General features: G+C 40.4%; 1 protein-coding gene across 7 annotated transcripts in view; it reads right to left on the bottom strand.

The window, feature by feature from the left end:
* ATF6 (activating transcription factor 6) overlaps positions 1–24,498 on the bottom strand; it is a 78,512-nt gene that overhangs the window by 15,106 nt on the left and 38,908 nt on the right. For 4 of the 7 annotated variants that reach the window (XM_065673871.1, XM_065673872.1, XM_065673873.1 and 1 more), the window contains exon 15: positions 5,062–5,146. In XM_065673871.1, coding sequence (XP_065529943.1) covers positions 5,062–5,146 — 85 coding nt within the window. Of the gene's footprint in view, positions 1–1,861; positions 1,966–5,061; positions 5,147–13,093; positions 13,147–19,019; positions 19,209–24,498 lie in introns of those variants that run through there. The other 3 variants (XM_065673875.1, XM_065673879.1, XM_065673876.1) reach the window with 3 other exon arrangements.

Here is a 24,498-nt window from a genome sequence, read left to right as displayed (position 1 = left end):
TGAACCAGCAACAGGTAGATAGCTGGGGCCATTAGCCACTTGGAAACCATTCTGAAGCTATTCAAGGTGAGAGAGGCTACCCAAATGTTAAGCAGTGACCTTCAGGGAAGTCCTCTGCCATTAAATGGTATGTATGGTTTTAGACCTTCCTCTTTCAATGACTGACTGGGAATTCTGCTTCTCTCTCCAAAAGATGGAAATGGCATCTTTTGTTTGCTTGACCCTGAAAGGCAGAGGAAGTTGGAGACTTTATTTGTTCAACCCCAAGACATGGGAACTCACAGAACATTGTTACTTCCCAAAGAGCTTTTGTTTTTATTTTTCTTCTCAGCCTGTGTGGGTTCTGTTTGCCTTATGGATTTTTCACAGTTTGCCACCAGCCTTGGACATCTGTGAGTGGCTTACACAAGGCTGTCCGTTGAAAGACGATTCTTTGTAACTGCATGCAAATACTCATGATGCTTGATGGCAGAAATCACTCCAGTTTTGATCAGAAAGCCTTAACACTAGGATTTGTTACTGACCTTTTTATTTAGACTATGTATTATTTCATAGCACTTCTGGAGTCTGTTACATCAGTATGATGGTGGATGCTAGCAAGGAAGGCTGAGGGAAGTGGTCGTGATCAGGGGCTTGCCAACGCAACAGAGCACATGGATTTTGCAAAAGTCAGCATCTTGTTCACAGTTCATTTCTACCTCTAGGAGACTATTTCTGTGTTGTGCTTCATGACAAAAAGCAACCTTTAGGAGAACAGGGCTCCTTAAGAAATCAGAAACATACAAGTTACAGAGGGTCAGGCACACAGCTATGTCAAAGGCAGACTGAAGACAAGTCCCACTGTGTGACATTAGACCAAAACCCTACTCAGAATATTTGTAAAAAATTCAAAACTGTCATGGCTGTCAATTCCCAGAAAACGAGCCTCAGATCTCACCACGGGCTTTCTCATCAGGCCTCTCACTGTTGCGCAGACACCAACCCTCAAATGAGAGCAAATGATGGAAGGACTTTCACCTATGGGGAATTGTTCTGCACAGGGATCCTAAGAATAAAACAGGACCGTTTGGTCTTTGTGCTTCTGCTTAGAGCAACAATACTCATGGTGAGTACACATCTGCATGGATGTTCACAGCTGCTCCTACCAAGAGGAAGTGCATGCTGCGAGAGTACCTAACCTAATCCTAGGGAGAAATCTAGTAATGAAAGTGGCTTCTTGGGCTGAACATTGAATGCTATCTCCTATACTGAAGGACTGTACATATGTTCTCACTTCTGTGGACTGCAAGGAGAGGACCACTGGTAGCATGGTATGCTGTGGGCATTCTGCAGAGACAAAAGGCTTGTGCCTGGGGTAGGGAGACTGGCTTAGCTGTGCTGTATTTTATAGATTATTTTGATACAAAGACTGATGTTATAACCCATTTTTTACATATAACTGCATTTTTTACAGCAGTTAAGTAAATAGAAGGCTAATGGCAGATGTTTTCACTTAAACTTCAAGAAAGGCACTGCCTATATGTCAAATTGGAATTGGAGTAATGAGCCAACAAGACTCCAAATTACAATAAAAGCAAATTTAGGAATGAAATCTACTGGAGACTTAACTGGTCTCAAGTGCATAGTTAGATTTCTAAAATAATAGCTGAAATCCAGCATAACAAACATGACTTGGTTAAAAACAAAAGCTGGAGTTTAACTGTAAATTGCAGTTGGCTTTCATTCCCATGAGAAACTGAAAGATATTTCTTCCTGGAATAACTTCTCAGTAAAGGCACACCAATGGTGCCTCCAAAACCATATATAGTGCAACCAGGACTACCCAGTTCTGCATTTTTATCTCCAGGCTCACCAACCCTAAGGTCCTTAGGTACCATCAGGCAGATTTTCCGTGACACTTTTTTGTGCACAAACGCTGGGGCTTTGTTGTTGGGCAGAACCAGGTCAAAACGTGGCCATGGGTGGCTGTGGGGGCAAAATGGAGAGTTGTACCGAGGGACAGCAGCCAGCAGGGGAATGGGAGAAAGCTAAAGGGCTGGGAGGGCATCGGGGGAGGTAGAAATGGAGGAGCTGACAGCAAGTACTGTCTGTCAACTGGCAGGGGGCAGGCAGCCCAGCAAGCTTGGAAAGAGGCTTGGAAGAGGGTGCAGAAGAGGGAAAAGAGGGTAAAAGAGAGAGGATTAACACATACCAATGTGTAACAAGTTATTATACTTAAAAAACTTAAACATATTTAACATGTTATCATATTAAATATATTTAAATATTTAAACCTATTTCTGTACACCTGTGGATAAGCCCTCAATGGGGTTTTTGCTGGCTTATCCTCATGCTCACTTTAGTGTGATTCACAATCAATTCAGTCTTACCAGAAGCAGCACATAGGAGAAAGCTGCAAGGTAATGGCCATTTTTACTCCTTTTCAACATACAGCAACTGAATAGTTTTTATCAAGCTTTTGCCTTGAAAATTAGTAATGTACTATTGTTGGTTTGTACAAAATTGTTCTCAAACTTTCATCTTATTGAATGCATACATGCTCACATACCCACACCTGACTACTACAAAATTTTCCATTGAGATTTGCCATTATCTGCAAAGCACTCAGACTGCCACTATCTAGACTTACCCCCACTCTTCCCTACAAGAAAAACTCTTCAAAGTATAAATTTGATTCTACTTTGTACACTGGTGAAAACTGCCAGACCAGTCGTGCAGAATCATGTCATAAACATCCATGCAGAGTCATGTAGGACAGTGACTGACAACTCTTTTGGCTTCCTCATCTTTGTCCATACCTGTCCTTTGTCGCTACAGTGGTGGTGGGAACAGCTCAAGCCAACTATAGGCAGAGTCTGTAGCTAAGCTCAGAAGACACTCAAGTAATCTAAGTGCAGTCAGGCAGTTCTGCTGGGAAAAAGACTATCCAAGCAGTTCAAAGGGTTCTCGACTGAACTGTAAGCTGTTTCATGTTTGGAAACAGTGTCATGGGTAAACTTCAGTACACAGACAAATACAGATCCCAAAGAAGAAAGCAAGTGATGAAGTTCCAAAAGAGTTTCAAAGAAAAGGACATTCACTTTCATTCCCTTCATCTCCTTTGCCAGGCTTGTGGCAACAAAAAGGAAGGGCAAGTAGGTGGCAGTGGAAAAGGTTTCTGTTCTTCCACAGAGACCTGGCTGAGGCATAAGAAAAGGCAGGAGGGGACAAGTCCTTTCATTGAAAGTTTTGCCAAATCCTCCCAGGGAGACCCATCCTCTTCTAGCAGCCAGCTCTCTGCAGGTGGACAAGAATTAAGGTGGGCTTCAAAGAACAGCTGGGAGGAAAGATTTGTTGTCAGCTAGCTTCCAGATGCTTATTCAGGACATGCTCAGTCCCCACAGAGGAGGCAGAATAGGGTGGAGGAGCAATGTTCTGAAAGGAAAGAAAATGGGACCTTCTCCAGGCAGAACTTTTTAGGGAATCCTCTCCTCCAGGTAATCTACTAATAACCAAATTAAAAATCAAAACAAGTTACCTACTGCCTCTTGTGTACCTTGTGATTTTTTTCCCAACACCTGGCTGTGTGTCATAGACAAAGCAGTATTTGATGTCATTGTTTACTTAATGCTATCCTTGTGTTTCATCTGTTTCAACATCTCTGCCCAAATCCCTGGACATTTTTTTGTTTCCTGGATTATGTTGATGTTCTGAAGAAAATTCCCAAAGAACCCAAGTAACTAAAATTTCACAATGTTTCATTATAAATCAAGGATAAGATTTGTCACTGGCTTCTGATGTGTATTTTCCAAAATATATTTACTTCAACAACTGAAAAGTTACTTCAAGTAAAACAAGACTCAGTAAGATGTTAAGAGGAAATACTTCGTAATTTAGAAATAGTGTTTGTTCTTTAAGTGATAAAGTGCCCATTTGCACGTGCTAATTCATGGCTCAGCCAGAAAAGGATGTTTGTAATGGACATGAAAAGGGAGTTTCAAGCAGATAAATGCCAAAAATAATACTGATCCATCTAATAAAAATTCTCCTAAGATAGCTAGTTACAGATTATCACAAGCTTAGTGTACTGCACGGGAAAATGTAATTATCAAAATGTTGAAAGCCTAAACTGATTTTACTTTTTTTCCCTTAGTTTATGGAAATTTGCATCATAAAATAATGTTTTCAGCATGTCTGAATTTAACAATAACATTTGTGTTTATGATTTGCTTGTACTGTTAAACATACAAGTTTTCTAGAAGCACTATGTGCACAAATATTCAGAAAGTAAAGTTTATACTGTTACAGGGTTCATGATGTGTTTGATGACTGTGACAGCGACCCTGTGCCCCAAATATGTCCTAACTTGGCAATCCCTCGACACATGAATTAATAATACATTTACACAGGTCATGTCTCTCATGTGGGACGAAAACACATATCAAGAGCATTTCTCTTTGCTGATAAGCCTGTGCCTCTGCTGCAAAGCTGTTTTCTCTGCTGTCCTGTGGCACTGTAACATGATTAATCCTGATGAAGCTGTGCTGAGAGGTCCCACTCACACTGAGTGTTGTATAACAGTGGTAAACAGCTAAGAAAGCTGACGGAAGGCAGTTGGTATCCTAACAAGCTAGTAAGGCCAAGGAATTTGGCCTGCTAAGCAGACGCAGGATGAACCCGAATGAGAGGATGAGAACAGTCTCGACACTCGATGGGTCCTTTGTAGCCACCAAGTCAGAGAAGACAGAACACATTCAAGTAACCTTTAATCAGCTGTGTATAAATCACTGAGACTGTGTATAAATCACTAGCTCCTTGAAGGAGCTAGAATGAGATACCGCAGAACTGCTGGCCAAGTCATGCAGCCATTCGTTACAGTCTCGGCGACCAGGCACTGGTGATTTACCAGCACCCCAGTGCCAGCACGGACCCTGGCAACTAAGGCCCAGTAATGACCAGTCTGACATCTTTTTCAAAGCTGTAACTACAGACATTTAGTCTAAATTTGGTTTCCACATACAAGTTAGTCACATCTCTTTGAAATTATTTTTCCTATCATTCTCTTTCATATTTTGGACTTACCATTGATGTTTACAGCTGGCAACACTATAGACATCTTTGGTCTTCTGGTCTTGTTATGTGTCGTGGCTGGCAATAACAGGTGGTCCTGGAAAACATGGGGAAAAAGATGTGTTAAATCTACTCTGGATCTGTTAAATCTACAGAGCTGGGAAAATTCCTTTCCATTCTATCTTAGAGGCATTCCATATAAAACTATTTATGACAGCTTAGCAAATTCAGATTGTTGAGGGAGTCTTCCAAGAGTCACAGCAGTTGCTCAGGCTGTGTAACTAAAAAGAAATCCCTATCGCATACAGCAGAATATGAAAAAGCCTTGATCATGTGGAAAGAGATGGAAACTACTATTAGACCCTCATTCAACAGAGTACTTATGTATATGATTAAAGTAATTTAACTTGACTTCAGTGATATTTAAACATGTGGTTATAGGCTTTGCTGAACTGAAGCCTCCACTTGCAGTTCTGTCTGCTTTATAAATAAATGCCATCTTGCTGTATCTATCTCAAGCCCTACACCACATCCTTTGTGCAGTAGGACTGTATCAGACAGGGCTGTGACAGGGTGTGAATTGTGAGCTCTGCTGACAAAACCTACCAGGGAAGTTTAATGGCAAAGCTGTGCTTTAGTAGCTTATCTCATCTGTGAGGTGGCTGGGTACTGCTGTACGACAGCAGTGTTAAAACTAACTACCCTGGGTTTAAGCAGTGGAAGCTGCATCTGCAGGAGATGCTCTGGATATGGACCTGACCTACAAGGAAAAATGCAGCAGCCTTTTTTTTTTTTTTTCTGTTGCTGAACTCAAACTGTTCAACTTGCAGCCTGGGGAAATGTGGTTCTTCCCTTATCAACGGAAGTAATATGGACCAAAAACAGGACCAAAGAAAGACTACTAACAACGAGAGAAGCTTCCCATGCCCTTCAAAGCTTAGCTTACCTGACAGAAGGTTGCTTCACTGCACCATCTCATGACACAATGAGAGTTGTGAGGGAAGAGTATTTGCTCCCTCTTATTAATTAGGAACAAAAGAGTGTGTTTATATAATCGACAAACTGAGTTTAAATTTCTAACTCATGCTTTAAGTGAAAAATCTTCCAATCACTAACTATCTTTTCCAGGTCCCGAAGAACCTGGAAAGGCTTATTTTCCTAGCCCCTGAGTTTGTCTCTCTCCCAATCCCAGCAATGCCAAATACACTGCCAGTGCCTCTGAGAAGAACAAGAGCTGGCAGGTGCCACTGTGTCAAACACGTGGAGACCAGCTCATTAAGAAGTTTTTACAACTATCTAAAACCAGACCCCGACATCTGCCTTTCACTTTTCAAGAGTCAGCATCTATCTCATGTGGTTAAAAAGTAGAAGCAGGTTTGATGCACTCATCTCATTTTGTGCTTTCCCATTTGTAAAACTCCCATGGTATTTTACAAACCCAGGACTTAGAAACTTCACGTGCAGCTTGCAGCTTTTCAGCTCCCTGCTTAAGGGCAAAGAACGAGCACACAAACAACTGATGGTTTTCACCAAGGTTATCTTTTTGGCAGACTGAACTAAGACTTCCTCCAGGACACTGTTAACATCTTAATGTCAGGGTAACTGTAATTTCTCCATTTTAGTATCTAAACACTACATTGTTATGTCTAAGATGCGGGGAACTGAGTTACACAAGAAAATTGGTGTCAAATATACAAAGATATTCTGTAGATACATTGCAGAAATATCGCTCTTTTTTTCCCACCAAAAAATCCCCCAGAATAACAAAGAACTGACCATAAGCAGAAAACATTACTTCAATATATGACTGTAATTAAAAACATCTTGGTACCAAAATTATAAAACCACTCTCCTGTAATTCTCAGACCACATATGTAATTCACATTTCATTTTTGAACCACTGACATTAAGACAACACTCAGGCAATGAACTTTACAGAAAAAGTGTTCTTGAAATTCAATGTTCCCAAGGGAACAGGCTAAAGGTAAGAGGCCCATTAAAACTAGATTTTGCAACAATGTCCTTGTCCTGATTTGATGACTATTTTTAACATCGCTCTAAAAATGCTTCTCCTGTTGTGGTTTTTTTTTTTCTTTTTTCAATACTTCTGAGAGTCCCTAGCATCATAACCCAGCAAAACACAAATACTGCACAGATGATGGCCTGTGAATCATTACAATTAACTATTTTTTGCCAACATATCTGAATATTGGTACACTAATTGATGCTGGCTTAGTTTTGCTTATAACAGCACTTTTATTTACTGTGTGGATAAATTATATTAAGAACTATCACAAAAACTTTACAGTTGGAGAACCTCTACAGAAATAAACATCAGTGTCATGACAGAAATTTCTGGATAGCAATGAAATAAGGAAAATTCCTCCAGTTCCTCCTGCACAATTCCTTTTCTTGGCTGCACCACGGGAGGTTCAGGTTGGATACTTAGAAACAGTTTTTCATGCAGAGTGTGGTGCAATCCTGGAACAAGTCGGCAGAGAGCTAGAGGATTTCGGAGGTCTCCAAGACTCAGCTATACAAAGCCATAACTGCCCGTATCTATTGTCAGCAACAATTCCACTTCACAGAAGAAGCTAGGCTAGGCACTGCAGAGATTTTCTCTACCCATTTCGGTATCTTGTGAGTTTCTTTTTGCAGTTCACAGGGCAGAGACTGGCAGTAGCAACTTCTCGTAAGAGTCTTATGGTAACTACAGAGACAGTGCAAACACCTCCGACTTGGCCTTTACAAGCTCTGCATCTCCTCCATCATGGTTAAATTAAAAGACTTGGCTCAGACTGACTTTGCAGAAAGTGTATTTCCATGACTACAACACAGCCAAACTATTTATTAACAGTGCCAGGCAGGTTCAGATTCCACCAAACTGATTTGCTGGAAAACAATAATTTATTCTAAACCTTGCATTGAAAGTAAAATGCAAAATTCACCTTTCTTAGATCTACCTCACCTAGAAGCTGGCTTTTTTTGATTTTTTTTTTTTTTTAGTAACAGAACTTAGCTTTAATCTCAACTAATTTTAGAGTTCTGTGAATGATAATTCAAGAGCTGCAAAGAAGAAACAAGCAGTCCACGACTATGCGCTCTCTGTCTTCATAATACTGACTTTAACAAAAACAGCAAGTAATTTTCTGCTAGATCAGTCAATTGAAGTGGGCAACTCCAGCAGGTATTTTGCTCTACACCAAGACAGCACTAGAGAAGCCAGGAGCTCCAGAGGAGTCTGCTGCTGTTCAGTGACTCGTGAGAACAGTCTAGTTCAGACTGGTCAGCCAACATCCAAACACCTCAAGCTGTATTTAATGAATCCCACCCAGACAGTCTCTTTCCCTGCCTCAGAGAAACAAAAGGAGCATTGTTTTCTAGACCACAGTTACTGACATTCAAACCAAAGGAATATAAGAAGAAGGACAGACACATAAAATGCCAATATTATAATCTAGTCTAGCCTAGTGAAGTGACCTTTTTTACACAGATCATGGCAGAGCCAGCACATCCTGCTCAGCCACACAAAATCCTGTTAGTGAAAGAAACTGGTAAGATACCTATTACCTGTGCAGTGCTACTAGCAATCCCTCCACATGCAACCTGACAAGATCAACTCACTGGATCTGAAACAAAGTGCATAGGGAACCGCTGATGAAGGTGCTCTGTTACCCAACACATGAGAATTAACTTCCCATTAATTTCCAGACTCTGAAATGTCTCCCAAAACTACACACCAAAGTGGTTCATGTATCAATTCACCTGCTACTCCTCTGTTTTACCAGAGCAGTCTGAACAGTGCGAAAGGGAAGGCCCAGAGCTTTCTGCTCCCACAGCAGATAGTGAGACAATGAAGTAATTTCCACTTGCATTTGTGTATTCAAATGTAATCTGGAGCTGCCACACAACTCTTCAGTGTTTCAACACCAACTTTGGACAAGACAGCCATATGAAAAGCCAGTCAGCTCTAAATCCAAACAGCAACCAGGAATTAATGTGCAAGATGTACACATAATCTAGAAGGTAGACACTGCCGATCTCTACTACAAAGATCCATTTATTTAAAATCTGGAATTCAGGAAATGTATCCATCTTCCTAATAATCTTTACCTTTTATATGCAGGAGTGTCCCTCTGACAATCAGTCTTAACTGGCAAGGTTTCATAACTACCCTCATTCTACATTGAAAGCAAAGGTAGCCACGGATATGCCGAAGACCATCATAAATATTTTGCCTACTATTTAGCTACCTACAACAATCTTGAGCCCACAAGTCTTCAAATTGTCCAGAGCTTTAATTTGAAAGCAATATGTAACTATTCACATGCAAGATAAATGAGTGTATGAACTAGTGACTAGGAAGAAATTAGACATATAGTGACATTGTTTGAATGTATCTCTGAAATATAAAAATATTTTCTCCTGTCCTACCCTGTTCTGAAATACGCTGAATTGTGTCCCAGAGGGATGTGTGATGCTATTACTCATCCCTAAATTTAAACACTAGACAAAAAAATGTCTAAAATTAAAGAGCTGCTTGTGATATTAACACATGGTACAAAACTGAAAATGAATAAAAGCAAATCTTGCAAATCAACATCTGGTCCATGAGCATGAATGTAAACCAGAGACAGAATAAATCACAACTATTACCCAACAACAGATGGCCTTGGCCTGGACCAAGATTTGCACTTAGATGAGATGATAATTTAAATACACGATACAGACCTGAGACTGCTGGCAGAATGACTGGAAAAATATCAGCCTGGAAAGACAATATTTCAAATGAGACCGTAGCTTCAGCATTCTCATTTTGCTTTTGATCATCTCTACAGTTCAGTGGTATTGAAGCCAGATGAAATGGACAGATAGATTAATACAGAGATACTAAAAATCCAGCCACAAACGCATTACCTTAATTTAGTATTTTGGGATACAGAAACAGGTTTTCCTGGAGATAAGATCTGAAGCTGTTACTTGTTAAGCTTCTGATTAATACTCATATGTATTGAGTCCTTGCCACCACAAAACATTCAGGACACTATATTATTAGAACATAATTATCCAGAGCTGCAAACACTTGAAAATTAGACATCCCTATAGTATTAATTTCCTCACTGAATCTTTTTACTGTGCTGGCTAATTCAGTGCCTGCTGATCTGCTTTTGGACTCAACAACGCACAGAACTGCTGTAAAGATTTTAAGGGTTTTACAAAAGATCACTCTCGTCAGGACTCTAACAGGGATTAAGCTTTGGAGCCTTGCATATCTCTAACCCTCACGATCAACTGGCAATTGAAATCCTGTGCCACTGTGCTAGAATATTCCAAAACTGGCTGCTCAGCTTCAGGATATGTGGTTTGGTTTTCAAAGTCCCCTCTAGGAAACTTTTGGGCACCTTAGCTTTCATTTAAGAAAAATAATTGTTTCTAACTCTCACAGTGAAAGAACATAAACAGAACATCATCACTGCATACCATGAATTTTCATTAAACATCCTTGCAGCACGTACTGGAGGAAAATACTACCAGTGCTATGGGGAATGTTTAGAGTTGTGCATGCAATTTGAGGGACACCCGAGTGGCACAGGACACAAAGAAATGGATTTCCAAGCCCACCAAGGCTCTGCACTCTCAGCATGAGCTGTCAATTCCTCAAATCCCTGAGGTTACTTATCTGTCAAATCAATTTGCTTAGATCTTTCTTTGTTGAGCTGTTGTGCTTAGGGTTTGGATAAGTGTTTTTCAAAATCCTTTTCTAGTGTCTTGAGCAAAAGCATTACCTAACAGAAAATAACTAATGTAACTTGATTTAAATGGGCTTTGTTACAGTGTATTTGGCACATCTGATTAAGTAAACATTGTTTGTCATGCTACTGAAGGGCAAGCCATGCCTCTGACTCTTCCCAGTGGTTCGGAGCATGTACCTGGAAAAGTACAGATGTGATCCACTCCTGCAAGACAGACCCTATCTCACTTCTTACAAAGACTTCATCAGGGTGTCTGAATGACCCTTGCTCTTCATTAGGAGATTCATCTCTGATTAACTAAGGATAACCTTTTAGAAAACAAGTGACGTTTGTTACTTTACAGGAATAAAAGTTCCAAAGAGATTGGATTAAAATACCAAAGGAAAACCTCAGTGTGCTGTTCTCATAATTTGCCTTGATGAGGAGATTTGATCTTAACCATTGCCTTGGAAACCAGCTGTGTGGTAGAATATTGCAACTAACCAAGTTGCCAGAGCAGAGAGGGCAAATAAAGCCAGGCACTTTGGTATGCCAAAGGCTACTGTGTCCAGGCATCTTCAGAAGACTTCTTACAGTAAACAAACACTGTAGCTGGCATTTTTTCATCTCTGTTTATGACTAAGAGATCTCGCAGGGAGTCATGCCTCAATTTCTTCATGCTGTGATTCTAGGACCACAATACAACAGCTGATACAGGCTGAGAAGCTTCCCACATCCCACTGAAGTGCTGGCAGCTTCCCAAAGCTGCTGGGGGTCCATTTTTCTTTAACAGCACTACTTTTGGTAGTGTTCAACATGTCCTGACATCTTAAAAAATTATCTATTAACTATCTGACCACATCTAGTGACCTCTCAAGATGAAGCAGATTGAAAGCAGGTGTTTTTTTGACCATAAAACATTGTTCATGAAATTCATGTATTGTTTTTCTTTCTGAAAATCTTAGAATAGAATCATAGAATAGTTAGGGTTGGAAAGGACCTCAAGATCATCTAGTTCCAACCCCCCCACCATGGGCAGGCACACCTCACACTAAACCATCCCACCCAAGGCTTCCTCCAACCTGGCCTTGAACACCGCCAGGGATGGAGCACTCACAACCTCCCTGGGCAGCCCATTCCAGTGCCTCACCACCCTAACAGGAAAGAATTTCCTCCTTATATCCAATCCAAACTTCCCCTGTTTAAGTTTTAACCCATTACCCTTGTCCTGTCACTACAGTCTTCAGGGATTTCAGGTCAGCGGGATCACACTGGACCTTCTTTAGAGGTATGCTTTCAGACATACAGAGTGTGAAACAAAAGTGTACTTTTACAGGCTCCAAAAGCTGCATGCAACTTCAGAGACTGCCCTGTACAGTCTTCTGAGAAGCTGGACTTTCCAAAACCCTGGCCTGACAGAGCTAATGAACCCGTTTCTTTTACAAACCACAGATTTTACACTTTTTGAAAATTTCAAAATAATTGTTTCAGGCTGTTTGGCTGTTGCCAGAGCTGTGATGTTTCTGTCCTCATCTCCTACACAGGCCACCAGACCCACACTGAGCAGTACTGCAGCCTTTGGGTTGTGACTCCTGACCTGGAAATGGTATCTGTGATGCCAGAATTTCATTCTTAAGACAGCCAGGGCTGAACTTCAGCAGCTTTCTGGACACAAGAAGAGTCTGTTCTCCTGGGAACAGAACTTACTGCAATGCACTCATGGCCCAAGGGCTGATTCTCATTTAGCATGGCAGGCCCCTACACTGCAAAGCACACAGCACAGATCATGGTGTAAATGAGAATCAGGTCTTGGCGTATGTTTCTGGTTTCCTCTGTCAGTTCAAAGAGGAGGTGTATGAAAGTTTACAAATTTGTAGAGGAAATGGCTGTATAATTTCACTATTGATTCAGTTGGGTGATGGCAACCATATGGTGTCCTGAGGATACACCACACTAGATAGAGTACTGAGCTATCTGAAAACGCCAGGAGTTCCTGCAACATTGTTTTTACTGTAAGTGGACATTAAACAGGACAGTAACTACAGAGGGGAGGGTGCCTCTGAAACAGCCAATATCCTACCACTTCAGTCCAACATTTACATCTGAAAAGCATAGGGATGCTTTTAAGAGCAAAAAAGAGAGAGGAAAGCAACTAAAACCTCTACACAAACTGTGACTCAGCCACAACACTTACTCATTATACCATGAACTGTAAACTTGCTTAACTTGTTTTTAAATTTGATATGTTTTTTTTTTTTTAAGGTAGACCTTATAAATTAAAGTAGATTTACTCACCCCATCATGGATCGTCACAGAGATGACACACAAAGATGAGTATGGGAGCAAGTTAAAGATGGGATAACAACTGCAAGGAATCCACAGAAAACCCACAATAAAAATTCACAAGGTCTCAGCCTTTCTGCACTGGCTCTTGACAGCCCACCCTGGAAGGCTCCAGTAGTTTTACTACTTTGACTTTAACAATAACAATTTAACTTAATTTGAAAGAGTACCAGTTCTGCATATATTAAACTTGAGGTTAGCTAGCATGTATTAACACAGTTTGATTTTGCAGCATACTTTAAGAAGAAAGTTTGCAATTGAAAATTCAACTTCCAACCCCTAATCACAGAATTTAATTACTTTTCTAAGTTTTAAGCCTATTTGGGGGTAGGGGAAGGGGGAGACTGTCCCATAAAAGGAAAGTTCCCAGAAGTGGTGGGAATAGAGCTTCTTTTTCTACTTGTATTTTTGCCAAAAGTGCTCCTATTCGCACTGATGCTGTTCCAATCCCAGTGTTTCTGTGCACAGGTGGTTTTTATGGTCTATACTTCGCACACAACAATGAAGTGATGAGATACGCTTTTTTATGTAAGTGTTTTACCAGAAATAGCTCAATCCCACAGTCAATAAAATGTCCTGTAGTGTAAGATTACACCTTTCTGACATTCTCAGACAAATTTTTATAAGCAACACCTAACTGCACTCTGGACCACTTTCTGGTCACTGTCCCTGCAGGAAAGAGAATTGCTATCCAGTTTAGTTCCCACATGAGAGACCTTTTAGTGAAGAAGTCTTTAATGCCTTTTATTGTCCGCTGAGCTACTGCCAGATGTGATATGGCCTGGGCTCCAAAACTAAACTAACTGGAAAGCACCTCACTGTGGGTCAGGGAGCCTTGTGAAAATCCCAAAGACCTCAGAGGAATGGAAAATACACTCTGCCACAAGCCTCCTTTGGAAAAGGTTTCCTCCATTCCCTTCAATGGCAGCACTGCTGTTTGTTTACAAGCCAGGCTCAGTTTTGGAGCATTTTCTTGGTGTAAAACAGAACCAGTGGCAAAGAATCTCTTCTGATTTGCAAAATCAAAAGGTTATGGAATCTAATAAAAATATGGAAACCTGCTGTGAGGTGTGTCCATTTGTGCAGTTCACAAACAGAGACAGCAAATACCAGTAAAGCAAGAACTACTTTTTGTCCCTTCTCCTTTTGGATTGAAATTATGTTACATTGCCTTAAAGACCAAAAAGAACCTAAAAATCAAAGGCCAAATTAAAGTGATCTAGTTTATATTTTTTAAAGGACTGCAAGTGTCGCAGGCATAGATACTAATCCAGGTTACCTCTCCTTGGTGTTGAGCTTTGAATCCCAAAAGATCCAAGACACAACAGCAGTCACATATGATTCTATTTTAGAGCAAAAAAAAAAATCTCTCCAGGTGTAGAAGCAGACTGAGTTTCATAATGTCTTGAGGCAAATTAAGCTTTCCTGATGCTGAAGCTGTTCCCGATTTCCTCTTCCTGCCTGTCCTGGGCTGGACATTCCTGCTGCTGCCTGAGAACTGATGCTGTCCTCCTCTGACTCCAAGGAAAGCCAACTTATCATGCTAAGATGGAAACAAGCAGCGTGTACAGATATGACGCTTTTCCCTACCTGTCTTCCAGCCACCGACCACTTTCAATTACTGTTCTAGGGATTTTATGACAAAGATGTTACTTCCATATATTTCGTAGCTATTAGTAGATTTCTCTTCCATGAACTTTCCCAGTCATCCCTGGAATACATGGAACCTTATAGCATCTATAATGCATTTTGGCAAGAGATTCCACAAATCTATTTCTATTGTATGAATTGCTTTCCTTTCCTTGGTTTGAACTCATGTCTTCCTGGCTTAATTTGCTCCCCTTTGTTTCATTTAGTATCTTACTCAGCTCCCTCTAGGTAGAAGATCAAGGCTACAATTGAGAAAGCAAGAATAAAAATGAAAGAGAATCTCATTACTCCATCAAGGTTTGAGAAGAACAACGCAACAACTTTCTAATACACAACAGACTATAATGCGAAGTATTACTCTGACACACCAAAAGCCGTTGTAAAGCAGATGTCATATAAAGGTGGAAAAAATTTATATACTATACAGTTTTTCTACCTTTCATGGTTTACATTCCCTCTCTTCAATTTCCAAGGCCGAAGAGGAAGAATTATGCCTTAAGATAACACTGAAATATGCTGGTAATTAGCTATCTATTCATCAAGCAGTAGACTACCCAGTGGCCTCTGAGAAGGACTCCTGGTCTCCCTTCAGGAATCAGAACACAAGCATACTTCCAGAAAGACAGGCCCGCTAACCGTTTGTTCCACTGAAACATCTACCTTTACCCTGTTAACAACAGCTGCGAATTACTCAAGATGAACTTGCCTCATTTCCATCCAAGCTTTCTGAATCTCATTTTTAACTTGCAACACATCCTAAATAAGAGGCACTAAATACCATCAGCCTTCCCCTGTGTATCAGAAATACTCCAGGAAATCACAGTTTACTTGTGTGTACACATTAATTAGGCACACCATGAGGCACAGCAGAGCCAGTCCGATTGCAATGGAGAATGATGTGAAGGCACCCCATTTGGACTTCATTTCTATCAAACGTACTCTTCCTTCTAATTTTGTCTTTTTACCTCTGTATAGGAAAGAAAGGACATGAGAACAAGGAGAGACTGGACAGAAATCCATCCAATTAAACTCGTCTGCAGAACTGCTTTGCAAGGCCTGAAAGTAAAGAACAATGCATGCATTTGCTATGATGTAATTTTGGTTTGGCAGCAGATAAAAAAAAAAATTCCTAAAGGCAAAGTAAGAGGATGTGAAGAACAGAATTCTGTGCTTAAATAAACAGTTTTGGTTAAAATCATATAGGAAGGTTTTTAAGGACCTGAAAATGCTTTCATAATTTGTGCATGTGTTATTTGTGGAAATTAGTTGAATTTCAAGATAAACTAGAAAAGGTTTGTCTACATGAATAGCTGATTCAAGTTCTGGGCTTTAGTGAAGACAAAAAAACATCCCAGCTTGTACTGGTGGAAAAGTTCTTTCTATAATGTTTGATAAAAATCAGATTTTCTTCTAAAGGCTCTCCCAATCAAATGAGCACCATAAAACTGGGACATGTTTGCTCCAAGTTATTTGAAAATAGTGTTTCTCTGACATTTTCCATCCTTCCCATGGGCTGTGTAAGCACAGAAAAGCAGCTCACCTGTAACTCCCAGCAGAGCCTGTCAATTATCCTTGTAGATTTTACAAAGTTTTAAGACCCAAAAGGAATTAATTGTTTTATTACTACTACCCATAAAAAGAAATTCCCCTCCTTCTCCAATTCACTGCAGCAGGGCTCTGCTTTTGCATAGCATCTGCAGGCTATTAGTTTTGCAACTGCAATCTGTAATTGCAAAAACATGTAATTTAGGTAGGGCTTGTGAATAAGGTCCAGTAAAACCAAAAAGGATATAATCCAGATTCTTTGCTTCTCTGACAAAACATTAGCCCAGAGTTTCTATATTTGCTTGCAAGACATCAGGTCTTCTACGTAAGTCAAATTTTGGATTCCCAGAATTACTGCCCAGCGGGAGATTGCCCCAAAAGAGCACACACAACACAAACTGAATGAGGAATATTATGATCAACAAGCACCTTTTTCCACTGTTCTTTCCTGTCCCCCATCCTTTAGCCTCATACACTCAATGCACCTGAATACACCTCTTACCCTTTCCGACGGCAATTCAACTTCACTGAAATGGAGGTATCACCTCCCAACAGTGGCAAGAGATGATGTTTTAGGTCACCCGCAGAAAAGTGTTTTATAAATACAGGCAGTACCTTCAGTAAACTGCCAGATCTTGTTTGCAATGTCAGTAACTGAAGGGTAAAGTGGCTTTAGGAGCATCTCTCTTAAGAAATCTGAAGAAATGGGTGCTCTCCCTCTGATTTCACTACAGAAAACGGTTTCCGCCACCTTCCACATTCTGCCAAAGTTGAATAAAAGCATGCCTTTATATAACTTCCCACAATGCAAATGCCACTGTCAAAACCACAAGAATAAAGCAACATGAGAGATACAAAAAGAAACACAACCAGATAACAAGGAAACAAATGCTCTTCTCAGTCAGCATCAAGACTGCCTTTTTGCTTGAATCCCCGAGATTTACCCAGACCTCTGTAGTGACTTCAGTTCAGACTTGGGTGGGTCTCTCTACGTCTTGGCAGCAGGTACAGGCAAAGCTCTCAGGCTGCCAATGGCTGGACGGGGGTCTGGCACACTTGGGCCAGGGCTGGTGCTCCAAATCCAAACTGCCTTTTGTTTTTCACAAAATCTCACTTCAGAGACAACACGGTTTTAATGTCAACATGTAGTGTGCTGAATCCATATTTGACAGCAGCATTTTAATCTGTGAAATGTGTATTGCATTACAGATGTCTGTTGGAAAGATGTTTCTCATTCTGCATATCCCAGGACATCTGTATGGCTGAGGATTTCATCAACTATTCACAGTTTCTTCTAATTAAAGAGATATTCAATAAAATAGTGTTAAAGAAACTGTTACTTCTGTTATTAATAATCTTAGCTGAAACAAAGTAGTGTGAAGATGAAGTTTACTTTCTTTTTTTTGCCTGTTGGTTCACATAACTCATATTTGCCCCAACCTGATGAGCTTCCTTCTCTTCACATTTGTAGCTAAGTTTCACTTCTAAATCTCAATTCTGAGTCCAGTTTTTTTGCCTAATGTCTCCCCTGTTTGTATTTCTAGTGTTGCTGAAGATGCAAATCAGTTATAGAAACAGACTTCATTTTTCAAGGGAAAAAACATCTATAAACTTTTAATGTCTTTTTCCCCCCAAAAAAAAGAAAACCTCAAACCAAAATAAGGAAACAACCTGACGGAAAATAGTCTTAAAAGCCAAAAATAAGTTACACAATTAACTCATCCTTGGTGGTAAAAAGGATCCTGGATGCCTGGCATTGAGGATTCCTCCTTAATCACCACTAACCTACCATACAGAAGTGCACTTCAGAATGGTTGGGCATATCCTACAGGTGGCTGAGCACAGCCACCAGAACCAAAAGGTTTCTCCTCCGCCCCTCAGCCCTCGCACCATCTGTGCCAGCCTCTGGCAACTGTCAGACTCTCCTGCGAGTTCCCTGAACTCTAAGCTGTTTTTCTGCCAACATGATATATTGCTCAAGGACAGATCTGATGAAGAGGCACAACCAAGAAACTGACACTGGTAACAGCAACTCTCCTTTTTGGTGGTGGTAAACTGTTTAATTACTCACTGGCTTTTATCCTAAAAAAATCTAGGAAAGAGAAGAAATCATCCAATTTTGAACAGTGTAAGAGCACAGCATTATTATTTTTTTTTTTACTGCAGTGCTGTGGGAATTCATACAAGCCATCAAAACTTGCAGCACTGTGATGGAGGCAAGGCACTGTGCACTTTTCATGAGCAAACCAGCAGTTTCCCTAGAAGAAAGCTTTCTCTTGTGACAATAGTTTACTTGGATCCTCGTCTGAAGCCTGAATGATAAAGGATAAACACAGGAGTATAAACTGGTGTAAAAACATCACACTCCTTGTCCATCTGTGTGAGTAACTGCCTGCCTGTCATAACAATTGAATTAGGAAGATCACAGGCACCAGATTAGATTAAAAAGAGTGTAAGGTCAGCCTCAGGAAGATAAAGATGTAGAAAGATGCTTGCTTGCACGCTACTCAAAAGACAGATCTGGCTATAGCTTTCAGGCTGGGCCTTTCTTCCTGGAGAGCAATATGTTTTCTTCTATCAATACTTGCCAACTCTGAACCACATTTAAAACATACTGGCTGGAGCAAATAGAAGACTTTCATCTCCTCACTTAGGGGGAGATTAATTTTTTCCAGTTTTAGAAGTCTGATGAGCTGACTGGGCATCCTTTAATATCTACAGAAGGAGAGAGGCACCTCCCAAAGGAAATTCATCCCATGCAACAGTAAGTGTTTTGAGATAGGTGGGAAAAATTTGAAGGAGCTTTTCTGCCTCATGAAGTGAAGGAGCCTTGTGTGGTGCTTGAGAATTTGTGGTGCCTGGTGGTCCATAAAGCAGCAATAGCAGTCTCTGAAACAATTTAAGGAATAAACCCAGATGCAAATAAATTACAGAAGAAAAACAGAAGTATTAGAGGAACACAGCAAATCAAGCAAACCTAAGCCAAATTCGGGGAGTGTGGCCAGGGCACTGAGGAAAGTTTTGTGACCTTCTGCTCAGCACTGTGAAACTATAGTTGGAATACCATGCAAAGTTTGGGGTCCCCTTCTCCAAAGCAAAGACAGATGTGAGGAAACTGGAGCGGGGCTAGCAGGGCCTGAGGCATGTAGTCTGTGAAGAGAGATGAAGGGAGCTAGGCTGGTTCACTCCGATGAAGAGGAGACAAAGCAGCCAATCTAGCAGCAACCTGCAACTACCTGAAGGTAGCTGCAGAGATAATGAAGCCAAACTCCACAGTGGTGGATTTTCACAAAATCATTTTCATTAATGATTATTTAGAAGCTCTGGTGTACAGGAACATGGTGCCAGTGATATCAAACAGAAATGAATGGTTGCAGTTCTGTGCCTTTAACTATGCACATCTCACCTGACATGTGCTGCTAACTTAAACATCTAGAACTACAATTAATGCTTTTGCCTTCAAGTATTCTAATTAAGTACATTTTGCTTGTGAAAGAAAATTCAAGCTAATTTCAACTTTTTCCGCCAATATTCTGCAAAGTATGATACAACCATATCAGAGAACCACAGAAGCTGTGTTTTCATATATGTAGGCTTAAAAAATGAAATGCCCCAGTGACAACATTTCACCAGGCCACTGGAGTTTCCAGGTTTTCTAACTATTTCAAAATACAGGGGACTTTGAGGTCAAACAAAGGCTCTTTGGAATTCTAATCATGGAATACAGATGTGAAGAATGATGCGTGAAGGTTTTTAGACAAGTAAGTATAGCAGTGTACTTTTAGACACTGAGGCTACAAATACTATGCCAAAAAACCTGATTTCGCTATATGGACAGCATCAATTGCATGAACACTTTTTTAATCATTTGAACTATACTCCCATATGAACCCTCCCCTCTTTTTCTTACTACTGTAGTGGTTTTAATTCTATGCAAGAAAATTAAACATCTTGAACTCACAACTTCCACAAAACACGAGAGGTACTAAGCACCCTGATGGCCCTAACTCCTAGTCCTCTCCTCCAACACAGCTAGAGGGTCACTCAGTTTGTCATCAACCAATTTAATAGCCATATTCTCTATTTTTCCTATTACCCAAAATCACCAATGCAAGTATCTAAACAGGCCTTCAATGCAAAGGTATGCAGAAGAGCATGAGCCTCAGGCTACTTCATCCTGGTGGATGCACTCCTTTTCATTTCCATTGCCTCTTGCTCTCTGAACATCTCCTGGTTCTGTAGAAGCTACCCCTGACCTGCACAAAGCAACATGAACTCCAGGCAGTCCCCAAGCTGCAGATCATTTTCCTCTCCCCCTCTGATCACACAGAAATCTGCTTCTAAGCATACCAAAAGTGCACACAGCCCTGCAACAACTGCACATGCCGTTACTGGGAAGGAAACGCACACAAGGAGCACGACAGCACATTGTTTGATGGGTCAGATTCAATACTGTAATTTCATGCAAGCCAAAGCAGCTGTATCAAGGCTTTGTCAGGATGTTTTCAAACAGAAAAAGTACTGCAAGCAGATGAAGGTGATTTGTAACAGAATTGGATGAAAGGTGCCATAATAGAGATACAGGTTTCCGGGTTTATTTTCCTTCTTTAATCCAGACCAGTCTTGCTCTTCAGCATCTATTTTCTATGAGAATTAAGTTTCTGGAAGTGAGTTCTATAACCAAACAGGTAAATTCTTCAATCAATTATTAAGATTCAGAGAGATTTACACAGTCCAATACAATTTGATCCATCTGAAGAGGTCTGCAGGAACAATCTGCAGGAAGATAATGGACAGATAATCTGCCAGGAAAAGAGAGGAGGGACAGAAGTGCTGTAGGGAATTAAAAGCTAATTATTCATGAACATACAGGACACCAGGCTGTTCTCCCTGACAAGGTCTGCAGCCATAGCCTCCTGTTTACTGACACACATGTGCAAGATAATGAGACTGAAGTACATACACACTTTTTACATGCATTTGTTACGTCCTTTTGATAAGTCATGTGCTGTGGGTAAAATTCTCATCCTGGACTGCCATACGAAGCTGATACTAATCAACTCCACACTGAAACGGAAATATCATGTCACGACATGGCAACAGTTTACCCAGCTGGCTTAAAACTCCTTTTTTAGCATTTATAGTATCACCTCTGTGTTTAGCCTGAACCTAAAGAGTTCCATTCTGCTTGTGTAAATGGAGTTCTTTACAATTTCTCTTTATTTTCCTAGAGCCACAATTGAGTGCTTTTGTATAAATTTTGCATCAAGAAAACTCCTGCATCTGTCCTTTTTCTCCAAATGTTTATGCCCTGTTTTATTTTTGCCCACATTTCTCCACATGGGTACTTTTGAAACTGAGCTTGAGAATTTAGGAAACTTCTCGCACCTTCGTTGCCTGCCGGAAACTTACAGCTTAGAGCTGGTAAGCAAATTCCAAACAGATGGTTTAGCAAAAGCAAAGAGAAACCCACACTGTTCTTCCCTGATGCCAAAGAGATATCCTTCTGGAGATGCTGGCTCCAGACTACCTAAGGTAACACAATGGTTCCTTTTCAACCTTGTTTTCCAGTAGTCACCTGCCCAGTGACTACCTACTGAGTTCCTGATCTTGATGAAAAACTCCAGGACCAAGCACTCAGGACTGTTCCCAGAAAGGAGGAAAGCTGCATGCTGGTTTCCTGGAAAGGAGATTAAACAAGGGCCTCCCAGATGCTAACAAGTGATGACTCAATCCAGGAACCCCTACAGTGCCCAAAACTTCAGAGAAGGAACCATCACTGAAGAACAGATTGGGAATGTCCACTTCTAGAGTCTCAGAGGAGAGTATTGTTTAATGTGCAGGAGCCTGACTGGACTAAGATCAAGAGAATAAGGCCTGTGTATCTTACAGAGCAAGCCCTCAGTCTGAGCACAGCTTAAGACTGCCTTCCTCATATTGGGTATGACATCTCTTTGAGATAGCTGACACTTCAAAATTCATTTTGGATAGTCACAACACCAAGAAATGATAATAATCACTTATGCAATGCAGTGCTTAGTGAAGCATTGTTAACCGACCTCCAAGGGAAGTGGCCATATGGAATTTAACAGATATGCCATTTCTACCTAGTACTCTCACGGTGTACCATGCCGCTGAGTTGTTCACATGCCCTCCCACATAGCTTTGCCTTCTCTTGATCAGAAGTATTTACTAGTGCCAGCATGATTCATAGGTACATTTTAACATTTGCAATCAAAACACAAAGAGGATTTCCTGACCTGTAGTTTCCAGCACAAAAGATCTCTCAGCTTAGCCTGAGTTAGTCCAAATTCTTAACCACTGACCCAAAGACGGACAGTTTCTGTCAACTATGCTGGCAAAACTCCAGGTTATCCAACTACATGGTGAGGAGCAAGCTATACCAGGCATGAAACAGAATTATCTCATTCTTAGACCCATCTCTCTGCTTCAACTATCAGAAACAGAAGTGCACCCTAATGGGAGCTGATATGGAAATACACTGAAAAAGAATTAAGCTGTGGGAAGCTGCTATGGACACAGGCAGAACACACCTATATAGGAGTCTTTAAAAGAGCATTTAACCACAGAGCATACACGTAGCAGACCCATCCTGATACTGTGATAAAGCACAGTGAAGAAAAAAAATACTTCACTCTGGGGAAAAGGCCCTACTGCTTTCTAAGATTCACAGAGAGCAGATTTAGGTGCCAGAGAGTCTCCTAACATTTCCTAGCCCTTCATAAGAAGCAAGTGAATTTCTGCACCTACTGCATCCCAGTAAATAGGCCTCAAGCAACCACGAGTCCCAGCGGTAGAAAACAAGTTTTATGTTTTAAAGTCAGTTACAAGTTTCAAATCCCAAAGTTCAACAGATGAAAATGTACAGTTAATTTTATTACACTTCTTGTCCTAGGAGTGTAATTTAAAAATAAAACCTGGAAGCCACAAGTGTTCTGTTTGGTCCAGTGGGAGGTGATGATGATCAGCACACACTCGTAATAGCACCTGGGCTCTTACTTCATAAAACAGGCTTTGTGTGCTGTCCAGCTAAAAATCTGGCAAAAGAACTAATTCAAACTGGAAGCAAATAACTTTCTCTGACCAGAATTAACTCTAAAAGTGTGCCTAAGATTTTAAATGCTGCTCTCGATATAATATTATCATAATTAACATTCGCTAAAAGGTACGATTTCTATTGCGGCCACAAACACTACCTAATGAGACCAAGAACATCTCAATTCTGCAAATTCTACTTTTCTAAAGATTCTGTCTAGGGTTGTCAGAAATAAAATCTGGAAATTTTGTCTGAAAATCTAGTCTGAAGCTGTGAAGGTGTGAAGTGCAACTAATAAAATAAGCATGGGTATTTCAAAGTGCTCTCTGCATATACTTAATTCAAGGCAAATAAACTATCATGAAGGTCATTTTTTCATTCAGAAGCTCATTTCTACCAAACACAAGTCAATGCCATAGTGGCTACTGCAGCTCCAGAGCTGAAGGTGTCATTTTTGCCTTTATACAGTTAGGGCTTGGTCAGCATCAATTCCATCATTAAATACTCCTACAGATCACAAAGCAAGAGCCCATCATTCCCTTCTAGGAACCGTTCAGAATAATTAAAGCCAAATTTTCTTCAATGAATACCATGCTATCACTAAAGGAAAATGCATTATTACCTATCATTATTAAAGTATTATTAATGCATTATTAAGCTTGTGTTATTTCCTGAAGGAACTGCTTCAGAGCTGCATTTCCACTGCCTGCTCTAATTGAATGCACATTACTTGTTTGTGGATAAACTTGTGTTCCTGCTCACTTTAATGTCAGCAGTCGTTTGTTCTCTACTCTTAATAAGTGAGATACTGCTGTCACTTCCTTGCTGAGACAATTCCCATTTTATAATCACATCTTCTTCCCACACTTCCCAATTATACTTCTCTAGCCTACGTCCACACCAATTTCATAAGCAGTGGCTCTTTTGCAGAGGCTTTCCAAAACCAACAATCTTCCTCTATTTCTTGCCCACAATTCTTTGTCTGTCAAGCATGCAGCATATTTTAAATACATGCATACTATTACTGGTCACGTCTGTCTGCAACCAGTTTGGGTTCTGGAGACATTTTCTGCAGTATGTTTTATTTTCACTATAATTATCTACAGTGTATGTTGTCCTTCC

Source organism: Lathamus discolor, chromosome 3, assembly GCF_037157495.1.
Source record: "Lathamus discolor isolate bLatDis1 chromosome 3, bLatDis1.hap1, whole genome shotgun sequence".
In the NCBI taxonomy this organism is placed as follows: domain Eukaryota; kingdom Metazoa; phylum Chordata; class Aves; order Psittaciformes; family Psittacidae; genus Lathamus; species Lathamus discolor.
This window is presented reverse-complemented; position numbering and strand designations above follow the sequence as displayed.